At 37.0% G+C, this 17,223-nt stretch overlaps 1 protein-coding gene across 5 annotated transcripts in view; it reads right to left on the bottom strand.

The window, feature by feature from the left end:
• Kit (KIT proto-oncogene, receptor tyrosine kinase) overlaps positions 1-17,223 on the bottom strand; it is an 89,467-nt gene that overhangs the window by 30,267 nt on the left and 41,977 nt on the right. For all 5 annotated transcript variants that reach the window (XM_087187667.1, XM_087187668.1, XM_087187669.1 and 2 more), the window contains exons 5-7: positions 13,646-13,817; positions 9,438-9,627; positions 7,324-7,439 (exon numbers count right to left, since the gene is read on the bottom strand). In XM_087187667.1, coding sequence (XP_087043793.1) covers positions 7,324-7,439; positions 9,438-9,627; positions 13,646-13,817 — 478 coding nt within the window. The remainder of the gene's footprint in view (positions 1-7,323; positions 7,440-9,437; positions 9,628-13,645; positions 13,818-17,223) is intronic.

Raw genomic sequence — 17,223 nt, 5'->3', positions numbered from 1 at the left:
ATGGGCATGGCTGTGTTCCAGTAAAACTTTACTTACGAATACTGAAATTTGAATTTTATTCTCATGTCTCACAAAATCTTCTGATTTTTTTTCCCCAGTACTTATAAAAAAATTCTTATTTTGTGGACCATCCAATACCATCAGCAGGATGAATATGTCCCAGACGCTGACGCTTGCCATCCTTGTCCTAATCAGCTATCAAAAAAGACCTTTCAGGGGCCGGGGATTTAGCTCAGTGGTTCCAGTGCCTGCCTCGCAAGCGCAAGGTCCTGAGTTCTATCCCCCATACCAAAATATAAATAAATAAATAAATAAATAAATAAATAAATAAATACCTTTCAGCCAGGCACAGTGGGTGATGCAGCCTGTAATCCCAGCACTCTGGGAGGCTGAGGTAGGAAGATCGCCAGCTCCACACCGGCTTGGGCAACTTAGCAAGAAACATGTCTCAAAAAGAAAAAAAGAATGAGATGGGCTATAGTTCAATCCCTAGTACCACAAAACAAAACAAGATCTCCCAATCTCAAAATAAAGATGAAAAATGACTTCCTGGAAAAAGCCTTCCTCAGCCAGAATCACTGCACTAAATTTACAGGATCACTCACTGCTGTTGTATAGCCCAGACATAGGGTGGGGATGTGCACACACAGCACAATGCAGCTCCACATGTTGCCAAGGTGTGCGGGCATGAGAGAAAATGCTATTTTTCTATCCTGTAAAAATAGCTAAGTCATTTTGCCACATAATTCAGAAGTGGGGGTGAAAGGTATTGACACAGAAAAATTATGTACCTATTCTTGGGTTAATTTAAATTTCCACTGAATTACAGGTGACCCCTGCATACATTTATAAATGAAGGGGACTAATTTGATGTAAAAACACACCTGGCTCAATTGAAAAGGAAATTTCCATAGAGTGGAAGTTCCATAGTATAAAAGAGACTACTCATTCTGTTGTTAGACAAGTTAGGGGCCAATTCCAGCAAAGGTTATGCAGTTACATCCCTAAACCTGTTTCTCAGGCTTTTCTACAATGGGTATAAAATTTTTTTTTTTTTAAAGCCCAACTACACAACAGGTAAAGCCTTACAGACCCAAGCAGGCTACTTTGTTCTCTAACAGGTTTGACATTCAAACAGATTCTCCCCAATCAGCACACACCCTAAAAGACCAACTTTCTTAGGAGATGTGAAGGAAAAATAATGATACCAATGCTGCACTGGAGGGGGGAAATGTCTAGTTTAGAGCTACATCTGTTGGATTTTTTTCATAAAAGAGAAGCAAATTCTACAGTCCAAGTAAGATGCCATGTATTTTTTTTCCCATTTAAATGTCTACAATCATACTTGCATCCAAAGATTCTCTTGATAAGAGGAAAGAGATGTTGAGTATCACATCAAAAGCAACACTCAACCAGTTTGAGAACAAAAATTCATTTCTAGTTCAGGATAAAAACAGAGTTCAAACACTGCCAGATATCTCAAATAAACACACATAACCTATAAAAAGACTAATGTGAAAACACAAATTACTATCTTTTGCATAGATTAGCCACTGCACAAAGATGATCTGAGAATTATTTCATTTACTATGTCCTAAGAGCTGGCATAGCTGTATCATGCATACATCTGTGGAAGACAGAAGAGCATGAAAGACAATGACAGATGGTGACCTTACTAACTTCCAGGCACTTAGCAAGGTCACTCATTTGAGATTAAACAAGATAATTATAAACTTTCAGTAATCATCTGACAGGTTTCTTTTAAAACTCAGTCACATCATTTCAAGATCATGCCTCACTCCACAATGTCTCGAAATTGCATCAGACACAGGCTAACGGAATTATGAAAGATTTATACAATGAGATACCAAACAATGCTGTAGCAGAGTGTTTTTTGACAAGGAAAGAGATTCACAATACATCCGTGGCTCAACACCTAAAAGAACAGGTTATGAAGCACTATCATCACACATTTTTAATTAAAAAGTTTTAAATGATCTGGAAGAATAAATATGATAAGGAATATTAGTAATGGCAAACAATTAAATGTAAATAAACTTTAAGAGTAAAACTTAAAATCTTTTTTTATTTTTGCTTCAATACATTTTATGGGTTTTCTGCCCTTCATGTCACACTTTTGTAACACAAAAAAATTGTTTTAATTTAATAAAAATTATTTTTTTAAAAACACATGTGCACAAAATGTTTACACACATGAAGCTATCTTCCAGTCACTGTTGTGGCCCCACAGCAAACTCTCAAAACCAAGTATTTAAGTCAGAAAGGAGCTCTACTCAGTACCAGCCTTATTTAATGATTAAAAATTCCAAATATTTAATATGGGATTAAGTCTAATAGAATCCAATTAATGAGAGAAAAATACTAAAAGGCAAAGCCTCTCAAGCAAAAACCCCTAGAGAAATGTGTTGAAGTTTTAAAAGTTTAGCCTCTATCCACAAGGCTTGGATATCCACTTGTTTGGAAGATCCTAGCATTTTTTAAAAAATAGAAATTGAGGGGCAGGGGTGTAGCTCAGGGGTAGAATATGTGCTTTGTATGTACAAGGGCCTGGATTCAGTACCTGGCACCAAATAAATACCTATATATAAGAACAAGTAAACAGCTAAAAAATTAAGAGGTAGGAAAATGCTTCTAACTTCCGAAAGAGGCCACCAGTTTGAGAACTTTTGCTCTCTTCATTTTGTGGGATCTTCCTGAAGGGCACAATGACTCAAAGACCTCAAACTGAGCAGTTCCTGAAAACAAGCCAGTGACCATTGTTTTAGCCTGAGTAATGGTCCCTGAGATTCCAGCCAGGTGGGCAACCCAGATGGCTGGCAGGAGGTCTGAAGCTTTGTACACGACAGGCTTGACAGGTCTACTACCTTCACTTTTGGCAAATGGCAGGATGGCCATGTGCTTACTTGCAGGCCATTGTACCCACAGTGGCTTCTACCTACAATTGGCTCAGCCATCTGTAACTGCATTTAACTATGACCAAAAATACATAAAGGGCAGCCCACACTTGCATACGTGGTCAAAGGGGAACTTTTTAATCCAGAAGGCTTCATTCAGGGTGATGTATTACTTGGCCGATTTTGGTATGCTGTAGGATCTATAAATACTTGCTAACACCAGGCAGGATGTTAATTTTCTGATGCAGTGATTTAGAAATAATACATTATTTAGCATTTCCTTAAATTGTTTCTCAACCCTCTGTTAACACCCTTCCATAAATGGAGTGAAATTGGTGACTTTTGAGAGTAAATTTAGTGCAGTCCAGCAGGCATTTGGGTTTCCAGTCTAGGTCATCTTTAAATGTGTTCTATGTAGAACAATGCAAGAACAATGCTTTAGTTTTTGATGTCTGCCTATTCCCATAATCTGTGGTGGACCACAGCAGTCCTCCTCAACTGGCTAAAGTCACTATAGTATATACCTTTAAGACTGGAGAGAATTCTATGTATGACACCTACATACCATTTACCACATATTTTAAATTCACAATACTGACTTGGAAATGCTATCAGATAAATTTGGAAGTATCATTTATTTTAAGGTTATTGGATCTTTTTAAAAATCATTCCAGAGGTTTGAAAAAAATTGATTTGCCATATCATTCATGATCTCTATAATTACATAAATGACTTCAGGACTCACGTGGGCATTTAAAATTAGAAGCTAAAGTAAATTTATGAAACATTTACTTTACTCATTGCTATTTAAGTCCATAGTAATTGAACTATCCTTTACTGTTAGCCTTTACTTACCCTAGATCTGGTAAAAATCTTTTTGTATGAATATTGTAACTAAAGAGACCATAGGTTCCTAAATAAGGAGCACAGGCTAATTATAGAAGCTTGATGAGGCATCTACAGGAATGTGGGAAAGAGTAATGCATATGAAGAAAGCACTTTTGGGTAGTTTTTAAAGTTTTCAGAACTCTATTTTCCTCTCAATTTTCATTTGCAAGGGAAACAAATTGCCACTGTCATCAAAAGATAGCAAATTTTTAGTACTAAAAATTTGATTTCTATATATATCTTGGATACGCAATTCTAAGAGTAATTACGGTAAGGCAAATTCAATGCAAAGAACCACTGACGTTTGTTTTGATTTTTTCATGAAAATTCCCATCAGTTTCCACTGGAAGCTTTATTTAAAGATGGAAGTTTATTCTATTCTTGGCCATAAAAACCATCTAATATGTCACAGAGTTAGTTTAACAGACGCATGTAAATTGTGGCTTGGGTCGTTAAAACAGTATCAAAATATTGTCAAACTTAACATGTCACATATTTAATTGCTCTCAACACATGTAGTCAGAGCACAGTATTTTAAAAGTCTTCCACTAAGGGCTTAAAGCTCCCACCTGACCGTATATACACCTAATATATTGAAATCTATGCATGGAATTTTTAAAACAAATAGGTTTTTCAACCACCAAACATTTTACCATTCCAAATCAAGAATTTTCACTAGCATTTCTTAGCGCAGGATCTATTAAGCAATTATGTATCAGTGTCACTAAGTAGCCTGAATTTCTGCATTTATCCCATGCATTTATTATCTTGATTTTTATTAATTCTTATTTTGCAAAACATAATTTCTTTTACCCTTGAGCCTAAGTTTTATTATAGAATAAATCACACAGTACACCTATATGTTACTGCCTCAGCTAAAACGATGTAAAAATTGATCCAAGTTCTAAACTTCAAAATAACTCTGGCTTTTGATTTTAAAATTCAACAGAAAAAGTCCTACCCTGTAATACTGTTAACTCCTAAAAAAAAATCATAAATACGCTAACTATTACTATACAGAGTAACTGGGACAGAGACAGACAGGTCACATAAAAACACTACCTTTGTCAAAGCATTTGGAAATCCAATATGTTAGGTAAGTGAAATAAATGCCTTTAGTCAGCTTAGCGTTTGTAACAAACTGCTATTGATGAACAAACTTCCTGAAGAGCTTGCCCTTAGAGGACAGAGCCTACTTTATCCGTATCTGTATGCCCAGTGTGTTGAGCAGGACTTCACTGAATGGTTGGGTGGATATAGGAGACCCAGGCCCCACAATATAGGAAAGGCCTCCTACTAACAGGGAGGGGTCATTTTAGAAGGTTAATGGCCTATCTTATCTAGTTTCAAACAGGCATGTGTTCACCAGCAGAAGTGATTAAAACTGATCCTGTTGAATGGCAAATTAGCTTGGTAAGTAAAATGTACAGCGATTCTACCCCCTCCCCAAAAAGTCAGAAGTGTCCTTCTAGGGTCAATGTCTGAAGTCCTACAGATCACATAATAGCCATAGAAATGGGAGGAAAGAGGGGAAAGAAAACACATCTGTATGCCTCTCTGGTCCAAATACCAAGGAAAGTGACAGCATACAGCAGCACCTCATTTTATGAAGTCTCCACTGTGGAGCTTCTCCAAGTGACCTCTGACCAGTCCGCCACACTCATATCTGCCATCATTGGTCCCCAGGAGAAAGACTTGGAAACTGAGAAAGCAGTATTTGGAAGCAGTGATCTGGCAGTCATTGTTATATTTGTGGACTCTAAAAAGGTAAAAAGATCATGCTGCATTTTGTGTATCTCTGTTGCTTTATTTCACTTTGCTAGTAATTGGTTTTCACCGTACTTTACAAGTAATATTGATCCACATGAATTGAGAATCTTGTGGAAAATGGAAAAAGTCCTTTGCGATAGATAGGTAAGGAAACAAACACAGTTCCACCTCCAGAGAACCCAAAATAAAGTCTTATATGAACAACGCGCTTATTACACTTGGAAGGATACTGATTTGCCTATAGTCATCTCTTAAATCAGTTAAGTATTAAGATTTTTAAGAAGCAGATAATTTTGTCCATGAGTAATAAATACATTAAGCTCCTTTGATTAACATCTGAATTAATCTAGAAATATTTGAATTGAGAGCTAATGAGACACCAAATAATCAAAACTTCTGATAAATTGAAATATTAATTAACATGTTTCAGTTGGAAAGCGGAAGTTCCAAGTTTGGGACGATACATTCCTTCACCTGGCCTCCCACAGAGGCATAATACACATAGTATATTAAGGATTCTAGGAAGGCCAGTAATTTTTATAGATATGTTTAATAATAAGCATATGAACCTCTATCTAAACTCATATTAATATCTTATTCAGAAAACACAATTTTGGAAATGCTGATAGTGTCAAAAACCCTCTAGATTAGCAATCAAAAACTTGTCCAGAGTATCACTTACTGCCTCTTTGTTTGCTTCATTTATAAATAAATCAGCCTATTGAGCTGCCACATCAAATGGGTAAATGCTGTAAAATCATAGCAAGAAAGTTCCTTCTGGGCAAGGAATGTCTCCGAGTCTTTGTTCCCACAACCTCCTCCTATAACCCAATATACGAAAAGTGCTGGCAACTACCTAAGTTGTTCTGTACAGAGTGTTCTATGCTGTCTTCCCATTCCCCACACACCCAGCATAGCCAATTCCAGCAGGGATTACTGTGCCACTCCCTTGGAATTCTCTGGAGGTTTCCCCTAGGCAGAAATGGTTGGTAAGCCCCTGGCTGTCCTTCCTTGGAAATGCAGGGTGGACCCACAGTAGACTTGAGTACAGGAGAAGCTCTGCATTTGGCAAAAGCTCCACGTGGGGCTCATGCCCACTTGGCCACAGCATCTGTGCAAACATTTCTTTCAGGAGATGTCGGGAGTGGGAGGTATGTGGGACCACAGCAGTGCAGGACTGTGGGGTTCCCGTGAACACAGCCACTCTCCCTCTTAAACCACTGCTACTGCTCCCACAGTCCCCACGTGGTACTCAGCAATGACCCATTCAGCTGGATCAATACTGCACTGTTCCAGGTGGGAGAACACTCTAAACACAAATACTATCACAGCCTTGAACAAGAAAGCACTGTGACAAAGGAATCGCGTCAGGGCTTTGACAGCATCTCTTTCCCACCTAATGCCATGACCCAGCTCCTATTCAACATCAAGTTTCCTGCTTCAACAATCGATAATAAAACATTTTCCCTCAAACAACTGTTACTTTCAAATTCTGCTGCTTCTCTGTTTATTTCACAGGGGCCCCCAGAATGTGAACCACTTCTTCAAGGTCATGTGGTCAGTGAAATGTAGGACAAGGAATTGGTTTTCTTTTCTAACCACCAAACCACGAGGTCTTTGTTAAGGTCAAAATTATCATGAAGCATTATTTACATAGCATACAAGGAGCTCAGTTCAGCAGCTGTTACAAACACGAGGCACAACGTGAAATAAAAAAATCAAGAGATAAGGAGCCCTTCATTTTACTTACTGTTCACGTAAACAGTAAATGTCACGGAAGCATTGACATCAGAGTTGGACACAAAAAAAGTGTAAGTGCCTCCTTCGGTCGCTTTTAACCGGGTTAGATGAAGTTCGCTGACATATCTAAAAAAAAAAGACAATAAATCAACCTCCTACAGACAGTCTGCCTTGAAGGCCATGTCTTTTTCACAGTTTCCACCTGGAAATATGTGTCTGTTTGGAGGAAAATATGATTCATTTAATTCAGTATTAACAAAATCTATGCTAAGAAATGCACAATTTGGGACAGATGCCTGCCGTGTGAGAGAACAAGAGTGTAGAGAGGCTATCTGATCATTCTGCCACCTCCCAGCCTGTGGTCTCTTCCTGCACCTTGGTTTCCCTGTGACCACTTCCTTCTCTGCCCGTGGTGTTTTCTCTAGTCTCCCTCTCGCCAATGTTCTAGACTCACCGGCCTTGCTTGGCTCTGATGTTTCCCACCTGGTGATGCCACTGGAATCCAAGAATTCATCATCTTCTCTTGATACTTCAAGCCCCCTCAGTGCCATGCAGAGCTACAAGCCCCTGGTTTTCCTCCTCCCTTACTACATACTGTACTTCTCTTCCCAGGGTCTGCTGTAGTATTTGCCATTCACATTTCTGCTTGACTTCAGGGATGCCAGAGCTGGTGTGGAGACTGGGCACATATGGCCCTTGAGCAATTAATGGTGTTCTCTTCGATGTGATTGTCTTGTGGAGCAGCACACAGTGGCCTTGCTCACTTTTCTCTACACCACACACCTGGTAACCTATTCTCACTGAGCCACCTGTTGCTTGCACACAACCTTCCAACCCCCACTGTCTTGCACCTCTGAGCTGCCTGCGTGCCCCCATCTCCTTGGTATAGGTGCAGCTCTGATGCCTTGAACCACAACCTTCTGACACCTCCCATGCATGTTTAAGCCACTGGAGAGCAGACAGCCCGACCAGGTCTGCAGTCCAAGAGTGACTGCAATGGGGAGATATATTAGTGCAGAGTAGCTCAGGCCACCTGACCCATGTCCTTACTTGGTTCCTTTCTCTACCACAATGACAGGTCTCTTCTTCTGCATAAATCCTTTGCCACAGAATTCTTATTTCAGGCTCTGCTTTCAGGAAATAATTTCCTACCTATGATACTTCCTACCTAGACATTTCCACTCAAGAGTCCCTTGTCAACCTCAAATTTAACAAGTCTTACCATCCTTCCTCAGAAACTTGCCTTCCTCCTCCTCTCCCTGTATAATATGGCCCCTCATCATCTAACCTAAAAGCATCTTTAGCTCTTACCTCCTCCAATCTCCTTGATCACCTGGATCCCTCCCCAAATACTCTTCCCCACTTAATCCTTAGTCCTCAGTCCAGGACCCCATCACTTCTCACCCATAATTCTCCAGCAGATGACAGCTCCTCACTGGAAAAGCACACAAACTCTCCCCAGGCATCTACTTCTTGTCAGTCATTTGATCTTGGTCAAATCATTTCACCCTTCTGTACCTCTTTCCTCTCCCAAAAATGGGGAAAATAAGAGTGCCTACACATAAGGTTTGTGAAGATAGAAGTTACTGAGTTAGTATGTATAAGGTACTTAGAACCATGCCTGACAGAAAACAAAAGCATGTATAGCACATAAAAAGTACTATTATACTATCTTTTATTATAATGTTTTGAGGATCAAATGAGAGTTATGATGTAAAAGCTCTTGAGTTCACTGCCCAGCTCAGAGCTACTATACTTAATGGTTCTGTTTCCTTAGTTTTAAGAAACAAGTAAAAGGTACCAACTTGCCTCTTTCTCCGTACAGAATTATTTATTGTGCCCTGAATATATGGTCACTGCTTTGAGCTATCAGAATTCTAGGGAAGAACTGTACCCCATTTTAAAAATGATAAAACAGAGATAGAGATTCTGTGTGTATGTGTGTATGCATGCACACATGCATTCTAAAAACACAGCAAAAAGGAATGTTTGTTTGAGGATTTAAGACTTCCTTCCTTACCTGGGGTTCTTCTCTCGCACTGATGGGTGACAGAGTGGCATCTGAAAAGGCCAATGAGAAGAGAGGGGCACAGGCATGATCCCCAGCACAAGGCCCATTCTTACCTGATGTTACTTTCAGTCTCAGACTTGGGATAATCTTCCCATTTGTTGGTGGAGGTCCTGTTCATATATATCCACTGCTGGTGTTCAGGCTTGGGGTATGCCTCATATTCAACAATCAAATCTACATTTTCTCCATCATTTACAAATACAGTAGTGTTCATCATGGAGAAGGTATTAATGAATCCTTTATCTAATTAAAATAAGACAGAAACTGTTATCTACCACTATCCTAACCAAAAAAATACAACTTCCACTTGGAATTACAAGGTGATCGACTGACTTCCAGTATGAGTTGGCAATAAGAATGAGTAAGAAAAATCTAACTGGCTGTGTTACTTTTCATTTTGCTCTTGCAGACCCACTGTCCTAACAGGAGAAGGCAGGCACTGGAAATACTGACTCTCTCATTGCTGCCTCTGAAGCAATTCTCTAAAAGATCTATCATCATCTCTAAAGTCTTCTCAATCTACTAAGCCTTAATGTTTATTAAGTTAAAATGCATTTGGATTAAATGGCCCAGATTCAGATTGTTTATGTGATTAGAAGGTGTCATAAGTTAAAGGAAAGAGATGTCATGTCCAATAAAGATATTGAAAGAATGTCATTTTGTATATGAAGAAAAATAGACTTAGATCTTCTCATATCATATATAACTGATATATCAGACAGCATGTTAACAATCAAACCATACTTTTAACCAAACTCTTCTATGACTTTTTAAGAGAGGACAAGTTCTGAGGGTTTTTGGAAGCAACAGAAGAAAAAACTATCATAAAAGACTCGAATACATAAACATTTTTAAATGTCCATACAGTAAAATTAATTAGGGTAACAGAGAAAAGAGGATATTAAAATACAGAAGGAAAACTGTTTGGCTAAACTAGTAATTAAAATTATGATACTGCCTTTCACTTATTAAAAATAGCAAAACTAATTTAAAATAAATTCAAGAATCTTGCAAGTGTGATAAAAGTAGCACTCTGAATTACACACTGTAAAACTGGCACAGTTCTTTTAAGAAAGCATTTAGCCATATAGATATTTTTAAATTATCTATTTTTAAATCAAATCCTATAACTTCCATTAGAGAGCACTTCTTAAAATGGGGTGGATGGAGATACATACAAAAAAGTGCCATTTGTACTGTTTATGATTTTTTAAATGACAAAACAAAGAATTGGTTAGATAAATAATACAGCCTTAGATATGATCACATAATAGTTTGAAAGGGGGCATAAAATAATCGCTTATATTATTTTTATAGTCACTATTTATAGAAAGTTTACTATGTACCAACAACTGCACTTCAGCATACATTTTACTTAATACACATGTTTACTCTTCCAATACTGAAAGATAAAGCTTTAACTGAAAGACAGAGGTCATAGATTGATAGCCTCTAATTTGTAGATAGAGCATATAACCTCTAATTTATAGATGAAATAAATGATTTATATTTGGCTCAAAAGCCACATAGCAGAGACTAGCTTTGACTATAAATCTGAGACATCAAGGGTAGGTTCTTTTTACTATAGCATATCCCAGAGTCTCTATATATTTTAGGTGAGAGACAGTAAGAATATAAATAAAATTGTATGTATAATTAAAACTCTTATATACAAAAATATAAGCAATGTACCAAAAATCCCAAAAAAGGTTATATCAAATTAATGGGATTACGAAAGAATCTTAACTTTATTTTTCAAACTTTTAACATGAAATATAAAATTATCATTCATTAACTTTGGTGCTATCTAGTTAGATACACTGTCCCCACAAGAGTCACTATAGTTTTTACTGCTCTTTAGTTTCCTACAGGTTCAAAACAAAAAGTATGGTTCAACTGTCCTTTTTCCACTGTACCAATTAAAAAAGGATTTTTCAGGTGAGACTGAAAAATCATCCAAATGAAAATTGGAGAATGATGGAAATCCCCAACCCTGTATGTGAATCATAAATGATATACTCTCTGCCACTTATTAAGGCAATTTTGGTTACTTTTAAGGGAATAAATGATTTGATCTACATGCTACATTAAATTTTCTCAAGGTTCTTAGGTTCTCAAGTTCATAAGTTCCGACAGTACACAATGCAAAATATTCAAATATTTCAAACAATATTTGCACTGAAATTATTTCTTTCACAACAGCCATACAGAAATACTTAGATCCTTCTAAATTTTTTCACTCTAGGATTATGTCTTATAATGAAACAGAGCTTCAAATTCATGGAATGTAAGAATTATTAGAACTCTACTATGGTTGCTAAAACATAAAGAATCAAAGAACTTCACTCAATTTGTCATAACACAAAGTATTTTTTTTTCATGTACTTCAGCATTAAGAAATTGGTGATACATTAACATTTAATCAAGTACAAACTCTATACCTGACAGTTCCATAAAATCTACTGTACTTTCACCTTTCCACAGCCATAGGAGTTATGAAGCTGTGTTTCTCAGAAAAGAAAATGCAGGCAGAGCTAAAGTAGGGTGCATTAGAGTGTTAAGACTCCTACTCAAAACTCAGTCAGCTTCCAGCTACTCTTGCCACAGATACAAAAAAGTGTAACTGTGTGAGATGATGTGTTGTTAAATTGCTTCACCTTTTATACTGTCTACATACATCCTCATCACATCACATTGTACAATTTAGCTATAACTTTTTAAAAATTATTTAAAAACAAATCAACTCAGGATGGTCTCCAATCCTTGTTCTTTCCCCCACTCCATGTTGTACCCAAATCCTACTCCAAGTCCCTAAGCATTACTTTCCTCTTTGTTTCTTCCTGTTTCTGTTCCACCCCACCTCACTCTCAAAACAATATAAAACTAGATTCAGATTTCACAACCACAAGTCTTTCCAGTCACACATTTATAATTCTTGGAAATAGATGAATGGAGTTTTAAAATCCGATTACATACAAGAATATGCTCAAAACATCCTTACTAATTGCTTTCTGGAGCTGAAGCTGATATATCAACATGCTCCCTAATCAACTTAGCAAATTAATGCTTATGGCGTTTAATATTTTAAAAGCACAGTCTTCTATTCAAATTAATAAATGGTTCACAGTCACGTTTAGGGACAAAGTAGTACACTTTCTGTGTACTGCCTCTGTAATTGCAAGTGAAACATCTTTTCTGGTTCAGTCTGGTGAGATACTTTCCATTAGAACATGGGCTTCAGAAATACCAACATTTTATGAGATGATTGTTGGATAAATCAGAACTCTAATAATGCCACATAAATTATTGAAGAAATTTGGGGAGGGGAAAGGAGAGATATGAAAACAAATACTGCCTCATTTTAGTACTGCTCATAATGGTGAATTTCACCACCCTGGAATATTTAATCAAAGCCAAGCACTAAGAATATGACGGCATTAAAAAGACAGGAAAATAGATTAAATTCAAATAATATTCAAAAGGTATTAAGTGCAAACAAAATAATTTTAAAATAACTATTTTGTTCTCAGGAAAGCAAAAACATCAAGTAACTCACTATCCTCTGCTCTCTTTAAGTAGATGCTTAGGAAACAAATATTTAGTGGGATTTCTAGAGTAGGGAAGACAAAGGTAAAGCAATTGTGCATACCAGATATGATGAGGTTGGGGCAGGTGACCATGTTTTCCTTGATGCTATATAGAACTCATGTCACAATAAGCCTCCTTTCTGAAGGCTTATGCTATAATCTTTACAGTTGCAGAATAGGGTGAGGTAGAGAGGAACAAAAGCAATATATGCTCAATTCAGCTCATAAGAAAAATGAGGGAGAACTAACAAGTGACAAAATAGTGAACCACATGACAGGGGAGTCCTACTAAAAGACTCAGAGAAAAATACTTCAGGCTCTGAGCATTTGTGCTTCTGACAAAAAGTCTACCACTACCTCCAAAACTCAGACCTTTCATCAAGGAGAATTTTAGAAAAAGCTCAACTAATACTTCACTTTGTGGGTGGGTAGCACAGAGGAGAAGTTTAACTTCAGTAACATCTTTCCACTTTCCTCTGTAGAAATGGTAGAAGTTGCTTTTGTGTGCTAGCTGTAAGATCCTACAGAGATAATATTCATTCATTCATTCATTCATTCAGTGATAATAAAATTCTAAGAATCTGTTCTTAGAATTCCATTTACATAAAAAGGAAACTGTCTAGTAATTTCTTTTCACTATTTCCAGTAATTTATACATTTCCATAGATATTTACCTACTACTTTCAAGGTTGTTGTGACATTTGCTGATCCAAAAGTATTATTGGCATAACACATGAACACTCCAGAATCATTAACTCTTGTTGAGCTGATAGTCAGTGTTTCCTGACGTTCATAATTGAAGTCACCCCGATGCCAGCTATTACGTTTTACCTGTGCTTTAGTTAGCTGGTTTCAGAAGGGAGGAAAAAAAAAAATCAAAGATTACCATATAATTTATATTCAAGATCATTCCTAAATTAAAAATAGCAGCAATTAACTTCTTCATATTAGCATTCATTATACATGACTTAAGTAGGAATAATAAAGCATCATGGCAAGTCTGTCACTGGAACCCTTCATGTTACAGAATTATATTGAAAGATAGTCATTATTAATAATTAGAAAAAAACCAGGAACACTAATTTCAAATTCTCTGCAGTATTAGATTTTAAAAGTTACTATCTAAAAAACTACAGAATACTGATATTTTATGAGTCAGCATACTTATATTAACATTTCCTGCTATTAATCTTTTTCTGTTCTATATACCAGCGACCAAAAGAAAACACACAGCTACTAACAATGTTTTATTTTATTAACATTTCTTATCTCCAGAAATTAAAACAGAATCAGACTGCATTCAACTAATTTGGAAATTCATCCTACAATTCTCAGCACAATTTTGACAACTCCAGAAGGGAGTGCCAAGGTATATGAGACATAGAAGATCAAGCCCCAAAGTATTTGAGCAGTGGCTGAAGATAAAGGACTGTGAATTTACCCTTGTGTTATCCCGCCCAGTCAGCATTTGTCTGTAGACAAAGACACTGGAGAGATTGCTTGCATTTAAAATATGCAAAAGCTTAATATAAACTACAGTAGTTCTCTTGAAAAGATTTTAAAAAGAGTTGAAAACAGCTTTCTACCTCTTCCAAATTTTCGGTAATGTACACACATTCGTATTACAATGGGAAAAACAAAACAACTATAAAGTCAAAGTGAACAAGAGCTGTTACTGACATGGAATGGGATCCAGGGTTATTTCTTGGCCAGGATATGGCCCTGATACAGTCAGACTGCAGGCCAGTGTGGTGCATCAGAACACTCCTTCTGGAAAGCAGCTTGGTAGGGTGTTCATACCCTGACTAACTCAGCAAGTTTATTTCAAGAAAATAATTTAACAGAAGACAAAACTCCAAGATCCTTACTGCAGCGAAAACTTGGAACTGAGCATCTATCAGGTAGAGATAACAACAAAAATTATGACTACATGGTAAATAAATGCTAATGTGACTTAAAAAGCATACTTTGAATGTACCTTAAAACTATAACCATGTGATGAAATATGCGTGGGGAAAGAGACAAAATATATGAAAAACAATTACAGGCTATGTACCATTTATAAAGACTAGCAACTTGTGACCACTATGCACTTAATATACAGCAGTCCAAATTGAGTTATGCTGTAAATACGCATAAACTATGTCCCAGATTTTGATGACTTGGTAGAAAAAAAAATGCAAAAATTTTATTAATAACTTATATTAATTATAGGATGAAATAACATTTGGATACACTGGGCCAAGTAAGACATATAATTAAAACCAATTTTAGCTTTTTTGGCTTTTTGCAATGTGACTGACAAATTTAAAAGTACATGTGAGGTCTGTTCACATTGTATTTCTGTTATATAGCATTACTTTCTACAAAGGTGGGATTATGCCCATTTCTATTTTTTTTAAATGGTATCTGTATATAAAAAATTAACCTCAACCCTTTATTTCTATACATAAAAATAACTTGAAAGGATCTATGAACCTAGATATGAAAGACTAAAAGTATAAAACTTTAAATTATAAGGGAAAATATTTATGAATTTAGGGTAGGCAAGAACTATCTAGGATACAAAAAATATGATGTATAAAAGAAAAAAATTGATAAATGAGATTCCATCAAAATTTAGAACTTTAAATGACATCATTAAAATGAAAAGTAGTCCTTAAACAGACCATATTTCCAATGCTTATAACCTATGACCAGAATATATAAAGAACTCTTACAGCTCATTAACAGACACCCCAATTAAAAAGTAGACACAAGAAGATGATAAATAGCCAGTACAGCACAAGGAAAGGTGTACAACTCTAGAAGCAGAAAAATACTAATCAGTACAATAACAAGACTGAATTATATACTCATTAGGGAGATGAAGTTCAAAGTTTTCAAAGCCTTGTCACGACTTTTTCTTTTTGTTGGATTCTCCCCCTTTGCGTTTAATTTGTCATGCCCAGTGGATTCATTCTGCTGGGTTTCTTGGAGTTGTGATCCTCATTGTCTTTTCCTAGGGTATTGTCTAAAATTTTTTGGAGTGCCGGTTTGGTATTCATGAAGTTCCTGAGGTGCTCTTTATCATGAAAGTATCTTATTTCTCCATCAATTTTGAAAGACAGTTTTGCAGGGTACATCAATCTGGGTTGGAGGCTGTTTTCCTTTAGGGCTTGAAATACAACACTCCAAGCTCTTCTTGCCTTGAGGGTTTGCATTGAGAAGTCTGCTGTGATTCTGATGGGCTTAACTTCGTATGTGATTTGTTTCTTTTCTCTCACTGCTTGTAGAATTTTGTTCTTCTGTTGGGTTTACGGAATCCTAACTATTATATGCCTATGTATAGATTTTTTTTGATCAAGGCTAGCTGGAGTCCCATATGCCTCCCTTATCTGTATGTCAAGTTCTTTTCCCCTCCTTGGGGAGTTTTCTGCCACCACTTCTGTGAACAGTTTTTTTATGTCATCTGCACTCTCTCCTCTTTCTTCATTGACTCCAATCAGTCTTATGTTATTCTTCTTTGCATCATCTAGCAGCTGCTGGATTAATTTCTCATGTTCCCTTACAATCTTAAAGCAATTTTTCTTTTCCTGGTTGCTAATTGCAATCTTATCTTCTATATCTGAAATTCTATCCTCACCTTGGTTCATTCTGCTGCACAGACTTTTGATGGAGTTTTTAATCCTCTGGAAATCTGTTTGCATCTGTTTTATGGATTCCATTTGTTTCCTATGTTGGGATTCCATCATGTTCCTCAGATTCTCTATTTTTTTATCTGTGTCCTCTCTAAATTTATTAATCATGTCTTGCACTATGAGCACAATCTTTGTTGTTATCTGAGAAATTATTTCTGATTTCATTTTTCCCAGATCCTCTTTTGTTGCTAGTTCAGGGAGTCCAGGTGGTTGAGTATCAGATTGTTCCATCTTGTTTCCCTTTGGGGCTGCTGTAGGTGATCTGGAAGTCTACTTTTGAGGCTTGTTTACGTGTCTTCTCGTTTCCATGGGGAAGCGCCTGCGTGGCTCACCTTCTCTCCCCTAGGAGCATGGAATGGAGGTGGGGGAGCCTCCTTCTGGGCACTGGGACTGGCTCACCTTCTCTGCCCTAGGAGTGTGGAATAGCAGCAGGTGAGCCTCCTCCCAGGTGCTGGGACTAGCTCACCTTCTCTGCCCTAGAAGCGTGGAATGGCAGCAGGCGAGCCTCCTCCCAGGCGCTGGGACTGGCTCACCTTCTCTGCCCTAGGAGCATGGAATGGCAGCTTATAAGT

This window comes from Heterocephalus glaber, unplaced genomic scaffold, assembly GCF_053883595.1.
Source record: "Heterocephalus glaber isolate CG9 unplaced genomic scaffold, H.glaber_assembly_v1.0 deba00001509, whole genome shotgun sequence".
Classification (NCBI taxonomy): domain Eukaryota; kingdom Metazoa; phylum Chordata; class Mammalia; order Rodentia; family Bathyergidae; genus Heterocephalus; species Heterocephalus glaber.
The sequence above is the reverse complement of the archived record's forward strand: the minus strand, read 5'-3'. Positions and strand labels throughout refer to the sequence as shown.